General features: G+C 44.0%; 1 protein-coding gene and 1 long non-coding RNA gene across 7 annotated transcripts in view; both read right to left on the reverse strand.

Annotated features, from left to right (window-relative positions):
- Positions 1-6,850, reverse strand: part of ADAMTSL1 (ADAMTS like 1) — a 654,406-nt gene extending 647,556 nt beyond the window's left edge. For all 6 annotated transcript variants that reach the window (XM_045021716.1, XM_045021715.1, XM_045021714.1 and 3 more), the window contains exon 1: positions 6,411-6,850. In XM_045021716.1, coding sequence (XP_044877651.1) covers positions 6,411-6,497 — 87 coding nt within the window. In that variant the 5' untranslated portion in view covers positions 6,498-6,850. The remainder of the gene's footprint in view (positions 1-6,410) is intronic.
- A 9,561-nt stretch (positions 6,851-16,411) lies between these two features.
- LOC123372362 overlaps positions 16,412-18,611 on the reverse strand; it is a 40,503-nt gene continuing 38,303 nt past the window's right edge. Inside the window, exon 5 of the long non-coding RNA XR_006580241.1 lies at positions 16,412-16,525. This is a non-coding gene — a long non-coding RNA (uncharacterized LOC123372362). The remainder of the gene's footprint in view (positions 16,526-18,611) is intronic.

An 18,611-nucleotide genomic window follows, 5' to 3' on the forward strand; every position in this document is an offset into this window, starting at 1 on the left:
CTTGCTTCCTCTGCATTCAGGCCAGGCAGCTTTCTCTTCCATGCTGCATGGGCACCAGCAGCGAGGTCACTGTTAGAACAGAAGAGGCAGGCTCCCTGCTCTCAGTTCTACCCTGTCCCAAAGCACTCAAAAGCAGCAACAAGGAAAGGCCAACTTTTCCTCTGTAGGCCTGGGCTGGAGCACACTTACTTGGAGGGGCCCAGGGGAGATTTATGTGAAGTTCTGCCACACACAGTAGCTATAAGGTGATGAAACCTGCTGTAGGGAGAGCTTGTCTACACAACAAAATTAAGTCGACTTAAGTTGATGTACAGCCGCCACAACAATTAAAGAGGTGGTTGATGTCCACACGTGCTCCTTCTGTCGGTGGTGCACATCCTCACCAGGAGGGCTTCCATTGACTGAAGTGGGGCACTGTGGGACACTGACAGCTGGAGCCCAGCAGCCCTGGGGCTGACAGCCTCAGGCATGTCAGCCAGGGATGGGGCTCACAGCTGAGCGTCCTCTCCCCCCACCCCAGCACTGACAGCCCAAGCGCCCAAACCCACCCCAGGGCTGACAGCTCAAGCTGTCAGCTGAGAGAGCCCTGTGCCCAGCTGACTGCTCACACTTTCAGCACCGTGGCCGGGTGGGGGCCCAGCTGTGAGCCCACATCTGGTTGACTGCTCAGGCTGTCATCACCGGGGCAGTGAGGGGAGGACTCCAGCTCCACTTGTAGATGCTGCATTAGTTAAATTGGCTGTTGGCTGCCAACTGCACTGACACTGCATCACCCTAACTACACTGACCTAAGTGCTACCCCTCTCATGGAGGCGGAATTACAATGTCGGTGTAGCGGGCCACTTACTTCAGCGGAACTAGCATTGTAACCTACTGGCATAATAAATTGGATGTAAGCTGCTTTATGTCTGCCTAACTCTGTAGTTTAGACCAAGCCTTATACTTTGATCAAATTTGGGTGGATTTTCACAGAAATGGCAAAGGCACATCCCTGCCAAATTTCAAGGCCTTGCTCCAAAGCATGGGAGTATTAGAGATTCTCAAAGAAGAGAGTCACCAGAATTTTTTTTAAGTGACAAGACCATTTATTTCTTCTTAACCTCATTCTCTGAAATAGCTCTATTGTTTTGGCTGAAACTTTCAGATAATCAGCCTGAGGCAGACACTCCTTATGGAAATTTTCATCTCAGTTTAAGTTTAGCAAATTATAAGCAACAGAAAACAGTCTCATAGTGGAAACCATCAGGCAACCTTAACAACAGGTAGTGCTACTAGCACCGCATACATTAATGGATGTTGCTGTAAAGAAAATATTCTCCTACGTGGCTCACACCTTCATCGCATAGTATATCAAGATCCAAATCTAGGATACAGTAAAGCTCAAAAAGAGAGGTTATCTATTAAAGATGACAAACGTCTAATTAGATTGTAAGCTTTTCAGAGCAGCTAGCATCTTTTTGTGTGTTTATACACCACCTTGCGTAACAGAACCTTGATCCAGAATGCAAGGGACTTTCATAATTCACACAATACACGTACATTAGATTAGGTTGATAGATACTAATGATGTCTGAGGCTATGTTGCTTGTAATAAAGATTAAAAAAATCAAGAGGGATGTTTTGATATCAAAGTGCTGGTTGACTAGATAATTTAAGTTTGCTATTCTCATAGGATTCTGTCTCCAAGTCATTTTTGGAGATAAAAATTGTCTTTACAACATCCTATATGTTTTAAGGCTGAAGTAGTTTGATCTTTCAACCCAACTAACACCCTAATAGTAACGTGAAAGTAGTCTTCAAAACATATGGATTGCAAAAGTATCTCTATTGACAGTGAATTACCCTATTTAAAATTGAACTTAGTTTTTAATTAGGTCATTTTTCTGTGTAGTGAAATACAAAACAACATGTCCTTGGAGTAGACTAGCATGAAGTAAATATAGCATGGAAGAGAAGGCAAAGCTAGATGTAACCTTCTGCAGCTTTCAATGGGTAATGTTATTGTACTACAAACATGTATAGTAAAAGGATGTCCTTCACTCCCAAGATAGCTTCCTATGCCACTTATTAATATTTTATAATAGTGCCTAGAGGCCCCAATAAGGATCAGTATATTGTGCACATTCAGCATCTAGTACAAAACGAGATGCAGTCCTTGCAAAGAGCTTACGATTTAAATGCACAACACAGAGAGGGGAAACAAAGTATAATGTGGGGCATAGAGATTAAGCAGCTTGCTCAAAATCACATAGGAAGCCAACAAAAATGACTATGGGTATAGAATGGCTTCTGTATGAGGAGAGATTAATAAGACTGGGACTTTTCAGCTTGGAAAAGAGGCGACTAAGGGGGGATATGATAGAGGTCTATAAAATCATGAGTGGTGTGGAGAAAGTGAATAAGGAAGTGTTATTTACTCCTCCTCATAATACAAGAACAAGGAGCCTCCAAATGAAATTAAGAGGTAGCAGGTTTAAAACAAACGCAAAAAAGTTTTTTTCACGCAACCCACTGTCAACCTCTGGGACTCCTTGCCAGAGGGCGTTGTGAAGGCCAACACTATAACCGGGTTCAAAAGGGAGCTAGAGAGATTCATGGAAGATAGGTCCATCAATGGCTATTAGCCAGGATGGGGAGGAATGGTGTCCCTAAGCCTCCGTTTGCCAGAAGCTGGGATTGGGTGACAGAGCACGCATCACTTGATGATAACCTGTCTGTTCATTCCCTCTGGGGCACCTGGCATTGGCCACTGTCAGAAGACAGGATACTGGGCTAGATGAACCTTTGGTCTGACCCAGTATGATCATTCTTATGTTGCAGAGCCAGGAATTGAATCCAGATCTTGAATCCAGCACCATCAGCGTAATATTCTGATGAAGTTAAAGAGTCAGTCTAGCTTCTTGCTCCCAAAAGTTCAAGAGTCAGAAATCTGCCTTATTTTCTGTTACCTGACACTTCCAGCCTTCATAATTCCTCAGGGAATCTTATTAAACACAATAAACAGTTCAATTTTATTTTCAAATCAATGTGGGGAAACAGAGGGCTTCGAGTGTTATCTTTTACCATAAGATATTTTAATGCCATTTAAACCCTTAGTTCATGGTCAAGATAGCATTTAATGCAGAAAAACCCAAATATTAATATGTACATTTTTATGCCATTCCAAGAAACTAAACTCTTCAAGGCAGGGGCCATCTTTTAATTATTTTATTAATAATTTATATTAATCATTTTATTATTTTTATTATTTAAATTGTGTGTGTGTTCTGTGCCTAGCACAATGGGGCCCTGATCCTCACCTGGGAACTCTTGCTAGCGCTTTACAAAGAAACAGCAACAATGTGCTGGGCAGCCCCAAGAGAAGTTGTTCACCAATCTAAACCATCTAAATCATAGAATCTCAGAGTTGGAAGGGACCTCAGGAGGTCATCTAGTCCAACCCCCTGCTCAAAGCAGGACCAAACCCAACTAAATAAATGCAAAATTGAAGGCAGCCATACAGTGAAGAGGCAATGCCAAATTCCACTACTTCAATTGTTACATTGAGAATCTAAATTAATTTCAATTTAGAGTTAAATATTCAACATAAGAGCCAAAGAAAACTTCACTGCATTTCTGTTGCAGCTCTAACCCAGCCCCTCTGTGCCCTATAGAGCTACTCCACGAACTCTGAGACATGATTGGAATAATTTGGAAAAAAAATCCTTATACAAAAATCAAGGAGTTACTTTGAGCTCTCCCCCCCCTCAAAGAAAAGTTGCTTTGGAAGCAGAGGAAAGTGGAGACCCAGATAAACAGTGAGAGCAGGTGTGCAGAGACAGGATAAGCAGTCACAGAACCCAGTGCCAAGAGGCAGATCTGATTGGTCTAGGGGCAGGGCTGAAAAGGTAGATAAGGAAAGGGTAGGCAGGAGTTACACCAGGGAATCCAGCCTAATGTGGCTTTAATAACCTGTAAAATAAGGTGCAGGGCTTACTTTATCTCTCAAAACAAGTCTCTTCCAGCATCAGTTTCCATTTCATGGTGCAATTTGAAAACATTTACCTAAGCAGGCTAACATACAAGCTCTGTAAGTACACCAATACTATAATAGTAGTATATTGCCCAAGTGTACTTTGGTGATGCACTTATGAGCCAGTCCAGAGACAAACATACTTCTAATATCGAAACTTCAGTTATTTTGCTTGTTACACTGTTTTCTTCACAGACCTCTCAGTGTTATTTCTCAAGCCTGGGAAATTAACCTATACCTTAAAAACATAATGATCAAAGATACACACAAACAACTGAAAGTGATTTCATTAACTGTTTGTCCCAAAAGCACTGAATGGGGATCCCCTGTCTTATTTCCCCCTGACTGCACTCCCTGAAGTAAAAGCTCAGCAACAGTGAATCCATGACTAAGCAAAGTAAATTACTTTGCAGAGCATGCAAGTGGGTGTAAATTATACTCATGAGAAACCCATTGACACAGCCCACTTCAGCACATTGCTCTCAGAAAATGAAATACTCATTTGAAAACACAGACAGGATACTACCAAAGTTATTCTATTTCTTGGAAACATTTCCTCCCCACAAGAGGATAAAAACCTGCACTCCTGACATTCAGCAAAGCTTAATAGTACACAACTTTTATTATAAAGACCCTCCCATCCTCCCTTCCTGAGAGTTATAAAACTAACCTCAGTTTGAGTTTCAAAGACTTTTGCTGGGAAAGTATGACTGTAATACAGGGATGCACAAAATCAGCCATCACTGATGTTAGTGTTAGTGCATCTGGCTATATATCAGGAAGGGAGGGGATAAGCCTGCAGAGCGTAGTGGTCAGTTTTGGACACAAGTTTGTAAGAACTGACTATTATTTCTTCTCTGTATTTTGATGGAGGCCCTTTTGAGGACTGGGGAACCCATTGTGGCACCATAACTAGAATTTAAGGTATTATATGGGTTCTTGTATCACCTTCATCCAAGCAGTATCCACCACCCTTCAGTAGTGCATCAATCATCCTTACTACTATTGGCAACAGGTGGCTCATTTGCTCTCCCCATTGGGAGACCTGTGTTTACAGTCTAGAGTTTGTTTTGATAGGGTTTCTTGGTTTTCTTAAAGAAGACACACAACATATCAGCAAAATGTTACATATACAAACACAAAACTAATTAGCTACACGCTCATCTTTACTGCTGCTATTAGTTTCCCCAAAACTATCCACTCCCTGCCTGACCAGAGCAATCTGCTCCACTGCTGTTAACCCAGAGGCCTTTCTGCCTGCCTCCCCACAACAACAGCTCCCCTCTTTTACAGGATGAGCAGAAACCTGATGACATCACACCCACCAGTGTGCAAGTTTCCAGACCAACAGTGCCTAGGGTGACCAGATGTCCCGATTTTATAGGGACAGTCCCGATTTTGGGGGCTTTTTCTTATGTAGGCTCCTATTACCCCCCACCCTCTGTCCTGATTTTTCACATTTGCTGTCTGGTCCCCCTAACAGTGGCACTTCTAAAAATGTCTCTGTAGGTGCCCCACTTACCGGCTGCTACAGGTGTTCTAGCAGCAGCCAGGAAGTGTGTCTGCCCCCCAGGTGAGGGAGGAGCTCGTGCGCTGCACGGTACATTTGAAGAGGATGGGCCACTTGGTGCAGGGGCGGGACGCAGGGTGTGAAAGGGGTGCTGCTCCTGCTGTTCTGCCTCGGGAGGAGGGCACCTGCCCCGGATGGTGTAGGCCTCCCTGTTCTTATTCAAAGCTGAGGGGCACAGCCTGACCCGGATCTACCTGGCCCCCCACTACTACAGGCCTGCTGCATGCAGAGTGGTGACCCTGTCCCCAGGAGATGTGCGGGGCTCCCGCCCCACGCGGTGCCCCCGAAAGTAAGGAGTCGCCGCTGGGGCCATGTGTGAGGAGAGTGGGGACCCCCCACCCGGCTCCTCCCTCCGCCCCATCCCAGCTGCTCCCGCTGCAGCAGCCAAGAGGCGCCAGCTGCGAGCGCTCCTGCCAAGCCCCCCAACCTGCCGGGATGGCAGCCGCTCTGGGCACACGCCGGGGAAGAGCCGGGTGGGCAGGAGCAGCCGCCGCCGCCGCCGCTCAGCGCCGAATGCCGCCCGCCTGCGAGAGCCGCCCCGGCCTGCGCCAAGCGCAAGCGGTGCGCGGGGGCGCTGCGCGCCGGACCCGGCTCCGGGCAGCAGGAGTCACCCCGTGCCCGCCCGCCCGCCGCCGGCGCGGGGAACCTGCGGCAGGCGGCGCGATCCCGGGGCCGCCCTCCGGGGCGAGGCGCGGAACCGCCGGGCGCCGCTGCTGCCCCGCGGCCATGGGGCGGCTGGAGATAACCGTGCCCGGCCTCACGGGGGCGGCAGCGCGCAGCCCGGCACGCGGGAGGCCAGCAGAGGAAATGGGAAGCAACTTCTCTTACCTGCGTCGCGGAGCACAGGAGCCACAAGGTGGCTGAGAGGATGGGGGTCTTAGTAGCCCAGCTGTGCTGCCCCCCTGGCGCTGACATCCTCTCCCCGGGGCGGGGAGCTGGAAATCTGCCAGCAAACCCCCCCTCACCTCGGACCTCCTGCCTTAGTCCGTCCAGAGGCGACCGCTGCGGCGCCTGCTTACACTCCGCTTCTGGTGGCGCCGCTCAAGCTCCAAGTGTCTCTCCCTTGGTGGCAAGGCAGCCTGTCCATGGGGCATAGGCAGGCTTGTGTGAATGGTGCATGGGGGGGCGGGGGGTGCTTGTCCTGGCTCAGAAGGGCAGGATAATGTGTTGAAACGCTCCCCCCTGCTCCTCCCCTCCTCGTGTCCGGGCTGCTAGAAGGCGGAGAGTAACAGACACCGATCCGCCCGGAGCTGCTGCTGCTGCGGTGTTAATTTCAGGATCCAAGCGCCTAAAACACATTGTTACTAAATTTATAAATTTGCTGAGCCGGCGGCTAGCTGGGGAGGGACTAGCCCCACCTTGCACGCCTTAAAGAGACACCGCTGCTTTCCCTGGTGGTCTGAGGTTTTCATCTCACCCACGTCCCAGCCAACTGTCACTCTCCTCCACTTCTGCTCTGGAGGCTTCCCCTCTCTCTCTCCTACAGCTGAGCTATTCATCCTATTGCCTTTCAGCTGAAAAAATCTGGGATTCCAACTGGTTCCCACAGCATTCCTAGCCAGAAACTGTAATTAGGATTAACCACCCTCCCGATCCAGTAGGATTTCAGGTGGCAAGTAAGGGGATTCCAAGTGAGGAAATGCACCAGTCCTGTAGTAGTATTTGAAATGAGGAACTGCAACTGGAATTTCAAACGGAAAATCGGGTAATATTGCTATCAATAGTCTAACTAAGGGCTCCTGTTTAAAATAAACACATAATCCTTAGCTTGCAAAGAATCCCCTAGATCAGTGTTCAACCTGTGGGGCTGGGTGGGAGAAAAAGCAAGGAGCTTAAAACCATGCTGGGAATCATAGCCCAGGAAATTATTTTAAATTAGCTGATGCTCGGTGCAAAGCAAAGACCAAATATTTCCTGTTAAGTGTTTTTATGAGTCCGGGGGGAACCATCTCTTGTAAGGAACATTTAGCAGCTTGCAGAGAGAGGTGGTGAATTCCCATGGGAGGCAGGGAAATCCCCTGGCTGCCCTGCCTGCAGTCTGGTAATGGAATTTTAACAAGGATCTGGCAGGAGCCTCTGAGAGCCACGACCTTATAGTATTTCAGAGGAGAAACTTGTAATAGGGAAATCCACCAGCCCTGTAGTATTGTTTCCATCAGCAAGGGAAATGCATATTAAGATACAGAAACAAATAGAACAGTTTATCATCGGTGCAATAATTCACACCTGCTAGTTGTCCCTATGAATGGAGGCAAAGGCCCTATTGTTGTAAGACACAGTACTGTTGTCAGTTTTTTGTTTTGCTCTCTAAACAAAACTCACATTTTCACTTCATCATTACAGCAGACCAGGAGAGTCCCTCTTTCTCTCCTACCATGTCTCTTCTTGTAGATATTTTTTCCCCCAGTATATTTCCTTGGGTGGTGGTGTTGAAAGCTCTCTACCACAGAGTACATTTTTACCCAGGAAGTTTTCTAAAGGATTACAACACTTGTCTTCCCATTTCTTGGCAGGATGGATGTAATAGGAATCTATCATTCAACAGAAATCTCTGCTTTAGCTAGTATACAGTCTCATTAATTGCAATGAGTTCTTAAGCTAATTTAGAGTCAGCCAAATATTAAAAAAAGAGTAGCAGTAAGTTAAGGAGGACTATGATCCTGCAAGCACTCACAATGCTTGAAGCTAAGCACTTGTGTGAGTAGTCCAATTGAATTCATATGGGATAGATAATAAGCACAAGGCTGAGCTAGGCTTTGGAATAAGATTCTCCTGGCCTGTTCTCATTGGTGGTACTTTCATAAGAAGCACTTAGGTCCCCATTCATCCCTACCTGCTCCCTGTGGAGTCTTTTGCACCTGTTCAACATGGGTGTAAAATGTTACCAGAGCAGAATGGTAGTGTTACATACTCATTTGTGTAAATAACTACACAGAATGCAAAACAGTCGAGAATCAGATTCCCAGATGGTAATGTAAAGTCCCTGGCCTGCAACCACTTATGCTCATACTTAACTACAATTATGTGAGCAGCCCTGTTGTCTTCAAAGTGCTTATAAATATATATATTTAGGCACTTAATTAGAACTGGTCTGATTTGTAGAGGTGCTACTTAGCCTCTAATCCCACAGAAGTCAGCACAGCAGTTGCTCAGCACCTCTGAAAGTCAAGCCATTTCTAGTCAGGTGCCGACCTATGGATTTATCAGCCTAACTTTAGGCACTCAGGTTTGAAAATGTTGGCTTGAATGTACAGCTACACATCTGCTAATGGAAAAGTCACAAAACAAACTGTAGCAATCAAACAGGAATATCAACCTGGATGAATTTGTGTTGGCAGCTTGTGAAAGGTTCAGTGTATCTCCCATAAGTCTCTTCCAAAACCACAAGAAACTGTATTATTATTATGCACATTTCTAAAGCTCCCACCATGCGTTTATGTGAATGCTCTCTTAGCATCTGGGTATATACTATTTACATACTTGGATTATCCCTGGAAAATGCACACCTCATTGAGGAGCCAAATACATCATATGGGAATCCTACTAAAACTATATGTTGATGAAGCAGCATGTGTGTGTGGATTAAAGACTGCCTCATCTTTCTTCATCTTTTACATATTATGTCAGCTATTGTTGAGACATATTTTTGCCTCCTGAAGAGAAAGCAATATGTTTTTAATGTTTAGATTTGAATGTGTATTTTTAGCAACTATTTTCTATTGGGATTCATACCGTTTCATCTAATAACTTTCTACAATCTGTTGTTCATATGATGAATATCCCCCCAAAAAATATAGTAGCTAAAATTAAAAAAGCAAGTGCTTATTCAAATACACCCACATAAAATCCACAATGTGTGTGTACAGTGAATAAACTGCTAGCTTCCTTTGTTTACTTAAAAAAATACTGTTGAGTGAATATGTAAACATTCTGTTTGCAGTTCTTATTTTTATTCGCACATAATTCTTGAAGTTGAAACTCCTACAGCTTTGGAATAATACGGATGGAAATATACCATAGAAAATGCATGGTCCAAGAAAAGGGATTTGGCTGAACAGAACATGACACCCAGTTTGTTAGGAATGAGCTGTTTACCTCACTGGCAGATTTCATATTGCCAGATAAGCTTATGTACTTAAATAAATAATGACCAACAGAGAGGGCATTTCCTGGCATTTAAATTACTGGTTGAAAGAGGGACCTGAGGCTTCAAGGCAAAACCAAGGTGGACATTAAATGCCAGGAAACTCCTCCTTTATTGACAGTTACTAATGTTATAAATAATGTGATGATAGCCTGGCACAGGCACTGTTGCCAACTCTCACAGGTTACCTTTTGGGGAAGATGAGATTGCAGTGACTATTCAGGTGCACTTAGACTAGTTTGGCTTTCATCTGGAGCTGAGAACACCCTGATTAGGGTCATGAGTAAACTTCCTGTGGATAGTAGAGCTATGGCTGCTGGTTATATTAGCCATGCTGGATCTTTCTGCAGCTTCTGATACAAATGACGCTGGGCTATTGCTTTGGTGACAAAGATACATTGCTGCTATGCCTAGAACAGCCCTCCATTTTTTCCAGTTATACACAGAAGAAAAGGTCACTGTCTTGTCTTCTGTTTTTAAATCACACATGAGGCCACTTGGCAAAATGATTTCTAACCATGAGGTAGAATAGTAGGATGCTCCTCGTTCATATTCTGCAAAGTCTGATGCCTGATCTCTGGGAATGTTTCAATGATATTGCCAACTGAATGTATCAAAGCTACTTCAGCAGCAGCCCTTGAATGTGGGAAACAGAAGGTTTGGACAGAGATAATTTAGATCAGCAGTTCTCAAACTGTGTGTCGCCAGGGCTGGCTTAGACTTGCTGGGCCCCAGGGCTGAAGCCAAAGCCTGAGGGTTTCAGCCCTGGGTGACAGGGATCAGGTTACAGGCCCCCTACCTGGGGCTGAAGCCCTTGGGCTTTGCCCCGCCCCGCCGGCTTGTTGTCAGAAGGGGGTCAGGGTGGAATGAAGTTTGAGAACCCCTGATTTAGATAAAGAGGCTCATTCCTATGTGACTCCTCTTGTTCAGGGGTACTGAGTCAAGTTAAGAACCGTGGTGTCAGTTTCTGCCAGACCTTTAGCTTGACAAGCCATGTGGTTTGGCATGGTATTAAAGTGCTTTTTTCCCCCACCAAGTACACCATTTGTGTAGGCTGCACTCTTATTTAGAACACAATAACCTTGAGCCCTCATGATGACCCTGGTAATTATAGGACTGTCAGTCTGACATTGATCCAGGGTATGATAATGGAACAACTCATATGGGATGCAGATAATAAAGAATTAAACACGGATAATTAATTATTTAAATAATTATAATTATTGCCAATCAACATGGGTTTATGGAAAATAGATCCTGACAGACTAACTCGATATCTTTTTATGAGATTGTGAATTTGATAGATAAAGATAATAGTATTGATGTTATATATTTAGACCTTTGTAGGGGTTTAACTTGGTACTGCATGATATTTTGATTAAAAAACTAGAACGATAAAAAATTAGCATGGCACACTGTGACACTAAGCATCCTTGTATTAACACCCTACATACCACTGTAATAATCTTTGTACAAAATGTGCCTTGTGAGCTATCATTTGAAAACTAATAACTCACTGATCATTAATATTCTTGTGATGTATGTACGCAATGGGTATGAAGAGTTATGGAATTATAACTAAAGTGTGTGTGAATCAGGTTGGGGAGTTGTTAAATAGGCCCGTCCTAAACAAAACAATGTGCGTTTACCTCAATTTTCATATAAGCAGTAAACAGACCCATTCAGGTAAGAAGGTATAGAGGCAAACCTCACATTAACAAGAGGGGGAGAAGACAGCATGGCATCTACATCCAGCAGGACAGAGAAGCTTGGTCTGGGTTTTACTTTTCAGAAAAATCCATTTCAAAGGTTTACTATTCTATTAAGATGGGGCTGAACCTCAAGTGATAAGCAATTGAATCCAGTGATTGTATACAATATTATTGTATTATAAGAGTGCATAGGAAGGTTTTTTCTGAAAGCTAATGACACAGTGCTGATTAATATTATTGTGAAATGTATGTATTACCACTATATAAGGAATTATGGATACTTATAGATATTAGGTTGTACAGTCTGCCCAGACTGGAGGGAATGTCACAGCTATCTACCTATCTCCTATGTCAATTAAGCATGATGTGACCAGATACAATGGAAGCTCCGTTTACACAGAAACCAGCAGGGGGATAGGAAGCCCAAAGGAAGGGAAAAGCACCATGAGGTCTTCCTGTCTCTTGAAACAAAGCCTTGGGCTTTGGAAAATATAAGTAAGGACAGAAGCCATCTTTGACATCCATCTTAGACAGATAAGGGAACACAGCCTTTGCAAGCTGAGAAAGCTGGGACTTTCAACCAAGGGAGGGAGGGCGGGGGGAGGGTGATGAAGTGTCTGGAACTGAATATAGGTGAGAAACCTGCTTAAGCATAGGCACCAACTCCATGAGTGCTCCGGGGCTGGAGCATCCACGGGGAAAAATTGGGTGCTCTGCACCCACCAGCAGCTCCCCCGCACGCCTCCGCCTCCGCTCCACTTCCTCCCCTGAGTGTGCCACGAAACAGCTGTTTCGCACGGCAAGTGCTGGGAGGGAGGGGGGAGGAGGGGAACGTGGCGCGCTTGGGGAAGAGATGGGGCCGGGGCGAGGATTTGGGGAATGGGGCCAATAGGGGCATGGAAGGGGCGGAGTTGGGGCAGGGACTTTGGGGAAGGGGTTGGAATGGGGGCAGGCCAAGGGCAGGGAAAGGGTGGAGTTGGGGCGGGGCCAGGGGGCGCGAGCACCCACCGGCGCCGGGGAAAGTTGGCACTTATGTGCTTAAGCAAAGATCTTTCACCTGAGGTGACATGGGAAGCCAGCAGCTTGTATTTTTGTAGAAGGTCCTTACTGAGGGAAAGTAAATTGTGGCTGGGAAGAAAATGACTGATGAGAGAAACCATCTTGAACAAAGCCTGTGTCTTGCTAGATTAAATTGTAGACTTTTAGATGCATGTTTTCACTTTTATTTGCTTGTAACCCTTTAACGTTATTCCTTTTACTGATCACTTAACCTATGACCTAGGATTAATACATTTGTTTTATTTTACTGGAAAGCAACTCAATGTGGTATTTAAAATGAAGGGTGTATTCACCCCAGTTAAGTTAATAAACTATGATGTGGTTTTGTTTCTTTACAGGAGCAATGAACCTTATGATTTCTCTGAATTGTTCAGGAGAGGACTGGACATTGCAGAGCACATGGTTTTGGGAATATGCAGAACTGGGACTGTGTTAGGGTTACCCTGCAACTAGTAACCAAGGCTGGTGGAAGCCAGAGTGGGGCTGTTGCCCGGCTGTTGGGGGTGACTACTGCTGAATCAGGGCTGTCTTGCACACAGACTCTCAGTGTGTGACCTGCAGGCCGATAGGCTGCTCGAGTGGCCCACGTGGGAGCTGCAGCAGCAAAGCACTGTGAGATTTCCAAGGTTACAGGACAGGTGGTGACAACCCCAAATTGGTCTGGATTTGCATCCCAAAATATATTTAGACTTCTGTAGGAGTTTGACTTAGCACTGCATGACATTTTGATGAAAAAACCAGAACAATATAAAATTAACATAGTACACACTAAATAGATTAAAATCTGACTGATAATTACATTTTGAAAGCTGTGAACAGGGACTCAACATCGAGTAGGTGTCTTTCTAGTGGGGTCTTGCAGGGATCGGTTCTTGGTCCCATGCTATTTAAAATTTTTAACAATGACCTGGAAGAAAACATACCATCATGACAGATAAAGTTTGCAGATGTCACAAAAATTGGGGGAGCACTAAATAATAAAGAAGACAGGTCACTGATATAGAGCGAGCTGGATCGCTTGGCAAACTGAATGCAAGCAACAAACAATTTTAAAATGGCTAAATGTAAAGGCATATATCTAGGAACAAAGAATATAGGCCATATTTACAGCATTGGGGACTCTATCCTGGGAAGTATGATTCTGAAAAAGATTTGGGGATCATGGTGGATAACTAGTTTTACATAAGCTCCCTGTACAACTCTGTGGCCAAAAGGGCTAATGCAATTCTTGGATGCATAAACAAGGGAAGCAGAGAGGTTATTTTACCTCTGCATTGGGCACTGGTGCAACTGCTTCTGGAATACTGTGTCCACGTCTGGTGTCCACTGTTCAAAGAGGATGATGATAAATTGGAGAGGATTCAGAGAAGGGCCACAAGAATGACTAAAGCATTAGAAAACTTGCCTTATAGTGACTGAGCTCCTGGAGTCTATCTATTTAGCTTAAAGAGAAGGTTAAAGGGTGATTTTATCAGAGTCTATAAGTACCCATCTGGGAACAAATATTTGACAATGGGCTCTTCAATCTAGCAGACAAAGGTCTAGCATTATCCAATGGCTGGACATTGAAGCTAGACAAACTCAGGTTGGAAATAAGGGGTACATTTTTAATTGTGAGGATAATTAACTATTGGAATAGTTTACCAAAGGCCATGGGTGAATTCTCCATCAATGGCAATTTTAAAAGCAAGACTGGATTTTTTTCTAAAAGGTACGTTCTAGGAATTATTTTGGGGAAGTTCTATGTTATACAGAGGTCAGACTAAATGATCACACTTGTCCCTTCTGGCTTTGGAATCTATGAAACAAGATAAGATTATGACCATAAGACATGATTACTGTAATTCCCTCTTTCTCAAGCTGTGAGCAGGTCTTTTCCATTGCTGCTGTTTCTGCAGGATGCTGCAGCATCTTTCCTCACGTTTGCCTCTGTAAATCTATTATGTGTACCCTGCATTCTTTACAGAGGCTGTCTGTAAAATGGTAGATTGATTTTAAGTTGCATTCCTGGGAGACACAGCCCCTTGTGCTATAGGCCATAGCAACACCATGGCACAACTGTCCAAGTGCCCCTTAGTACCATAATGCCAATGGGAGTTGATGTTCCTGAACACTACGCCTGAGGTTCTCAGAACTTTGCAAGACCCTTACAATCAGTTTTTTCAATTGCTCAAAAGAGTGCAGCTTCCATTTAGCATTAAAATAAGGGGCCAGAATTCAAGAGAGAATCACCCAGCAGCATCCGTTGTGGACACTGAAATCTTTAAAAAAAACTGGTCACTTAGCATGATGCCTAAATGGGAGCTGAGCTCTTTTGGCTCCGCTTGTGTGTGCTAAGTGTTCTGAAAATCTGACCCTTTGTGTCTCACCCAGGTTGAACAGAATGAAGCCCTGTTTTCCTATATTTCAGATGACTTCTCACCATGGACATGGCACTTTTTGTAAGAACAGAGTTTGCCCTGGGGCTTTGTCCAAATTTCCCCTTTCCTTTATGGTTGACACCTAAAGGGCTGTTTGCAGATTGACTGCAACCCTCTTCCCTGAAAGTAGTGGCATTTCAGATGTGCATTGGGGTAGTTTGTGATGAACGGCTCTTTGTAAATGTAAGTTATTATTGGTTAATGCCACTTCCACTAGGTCTGTTTACAGTAAAATGCTCAACTTGGAACTAATTAATTTAAAAATCAGATTAATAAATGTTCTTCAAATTTCTATATTCCATGTTTATTAATTTCCCATTGTTTAACATAAATGACCAGCAAAAAAGGCATTTCTTGGCAGTTAACGTCTGCTTGGTTTTGGCCTCAGCCTTCTGTCAGATGTTAAATAATCAATCAACAGAGAAGGCATTTCAATAAACAACCATAACTTATAATATGAAATATTTCAGTGAGTTAAGATCTCAATCCTGACAAATTGGATGTCATCTTCTAGTCTGCCAAATCATCTTTCCTGTATTAGGCTGTCTCTATGGTATATTCCCGTCCACAGCTGTAGGAGTTTCAACCCCTAGAATTATGTGCTAATAAAAATAAGAATGTTTACTCTTCACCCAACCATTTTTAACATAAACAAAGGTAGCAGTTTGTTGGTTAAACATACATCTCCTGGATTTAATGTGGCTGTATTTGAATCAGCACTTGTCTTTTAATTTTAGCCACTATATATTTTTTTCTCCTGTCCATTGTAGCCCTGATCCAACACCCACTGAATTCAGTCATAGCCTTCCCATTGACTTCAGCAGATTTTGGAACACGCCCTATATGAAAAACAGAATGTGGAAAATAATTAGATAAAATGGCATAGTAATCCCAGCAGAAAATAGCTGCTAGAAATTCACATTCAAAATTTAAACATTAAAACTAACTTTTTCACAGGGGCAAAAAAATCTCAATGTTATCTGTAGCTTATCAATAGGTTATCCTTTGATTTTGCAACCTACAGTTTACGTGAAGAGGTCTAGAGAGTGAGCCAGAGAGAAGAGGGCTAAAATGAATTACTGGCACTCACTAATTGGATAAAATATTAGTATGTTTGGAACATGTACACTTAATCTCTTGAAGTTGGCTTGGCTAAATCTCAAACTCAAAATGTGACATTTGTTTTTCTTAATACATTAAAAAATGACATCACAAACTGTTAAGAGGTTAAACAATACAGTGCAGCTTCAGTATTATTATTTTTTTAATCCTTGCTCGCATCATGGAAGAAAACCTGTTCTTTATATAAAAGCTCCCAAAAGGGACTGCATCTAAAACACTTAACATTCCAAAGTATAACAACATATATAAACTGTTCTGGGTGAGGCTTTCTGGGTGAGGCTTAACCAGCCACACAAACTCTAGGATTAATAACAATAAAAAATTGTTGAAATTGTCACTCACTGTGTTTAAAGATCTCTCCAAATCATAGTCCTGGGGCACAAAAGATGGTAAGTGCTGGAGGTATGCAAAGTATTAAGGTATGAAGTGCTTCAGTTGCAGGTACAGTATTGAAAGGTTTTCTTCTAAGATTCTATACTGACATATCTGGGTAACAAGGATCCAGTTTTTAGAAAGCAGATATAATGAACTGACAGGTAGTTATTAAAAAGCTTGCACCTTATCACTAGGGACCACATGACTACCACAGAAATCAGATGGCAAAAGGGACAATAAGTGTCAAAAGCTACATACTTAACACAGAAGCAGAGTGTGTCAAAGTATCTCAGGCCTGGTCTACACTAAGAAGGGGGGTCGAACTAGGGTACGCAAATTCAGCTACGTGAATAGCGTAGCTGAATTCGAAGTACCCTAGTTCGAACTACTCACCGGTCCAGACGCCGCGGGATCGAAGTCCGCGGCTCCAAGGTCGACTCCGCCACCGCCGTTTGCAGTGGTGGAGTTCCGGAGTCGACCGGAGCGCGCGGGGAGTTCGAACTATCGCGTCTAGATTAGACGCGATAGTTCGAACTCCGAGAAGTCGAACTCTCCGCGTCGATCCGGCAGGTAAGTGTAGACTAGCCCTCAGAAAGAATTGTCCTAAGCCATAATGACTATGCATGTGCACAGGAAGAAACACCTTAGAAATACCAGGGGAAGAAACCTTGTATGTTGCTGGCCAACATACAAAACACCAACAAGTTTCCTAAATATGGGTGGGATTTCCAAAGACAACTAAGGGAATGAGATACCCAGCTCCCATTAAAAGTTATTGGAATTTGGGCACCTAACTCCATTAGGTTCTTATTAAAATCTCAGCCCAGGTTCATTCTTCTCTGTTTAGATTGTAAGCTCTTTGATGCAGGGTCTGCCTCAATCCATGTGCCTGAACAGCACCTAGCACAATGGGGCCCCAATCTTGATGGAGGCCTCCAAGTGCTAGAGAATTACAAATAATATCAGCACCACCATTGCTATGAGAAACTCTGATGTGCATTTAGTGGTTTATTAATGTTTCTTTAACTCATTTAACATCTTCTGCCTGTAATATCCTGGCACATATTTTATTTCTCCATGAGCAGTTTGAATCATCCCTGAGTATAGTGGGATACAGGGACCCCAGTAACAAAAAAACCGCTTGGATGGAAATTGTGGTGGTCCAAGATACCCCCAATATGTACTTCACTGAAGTCCTATATCTAGCCCGGGCAACCCCAAAAGTCAGTGTTGGTGGCCAGGGAGTGAATGACAAGCCAGGAGATAAGTTGATTATGGGCATTTTGTGAGCAGCCTCTGGGAGCAGAGCTTCACCGTCATTAAAGCAGAGAGAGGACAGGGGTGCAAGAATTGCTGCCCCCACGCAGGGTGGATTCCTTTAGGTATTGGGGTATGAAATCAACCCCCTCAACCAAATGGATGAACTCAAACAAGCAAGGCACTATTGACTTGCTTGTTAAGAGCCCACTGCAAGGGGGCAGTGTAGAGCCACCCCAGGGGGAGCATTAATACACATTGTACCACAAGTAATACAAACTATCTCAGGGATGCTCCATGCACACAGAGTATACACATGCTGTGCTGTCCATTTGGGGGGTGCGGCTTGATCTGCTCCGTCCTTCCCTGGTACACTGGCATTGTTCCACACGCTGGTGTGGGAACCTCTCGCCATGCCCTTTGAAGTGACTTTCTCACCCAGTGGAGGAGGACACAAGCAGGACTTCTATTGTGAACAACCCTGTTCAGACCACGCAAGGGGTAGCAGTGAATAGCCTTCCCTCTCTCCTGCCTACTTGCACAAGGCCACTTGCAATATAGCCCTAAGTGTTTTAACACAATGCATGATGTATCCAATACGGGAAGTTTAAATGGCATGGGAAACATTCTAGTGATACAGTAGTTCTCAGACAGTTACACATTCCAGCACAAAAGGCAGTTTTCTACTATATTGGAATGGCATTCTGACATGAGCCAAATACTTTTGCATATTTTGGTATGTTTTCCTTCATTACAACATCATCCAGGCATAGGAGTAATTTGTGTGTGCGCGCGCTTACAGGCATACCTCGAAAACTCATAGTTGAACTAAGGTACTTATTCCAAAACAAACAGCTGCAACTCCTACACTCTATCTGTAATATACCCCTTGGAGCTTGTTTTTGAATGTTTCTTAATAGTCTTCTATGTCTCACAATAG

The sequence above is a fragment of the Mauremys mutica genome, chromosome 6, assembly GCF_020497125.1.
Source record: "Mauremys mutica isolate MM-2020 ecotype Southern chromosome 6, ASM2049712v1, whole genome shotgun sequence".
NCBI lineage: Eukaryota > Metazoa > Chordata > Testudines > Geoemydidae > Mauremys > Mauremys mutica.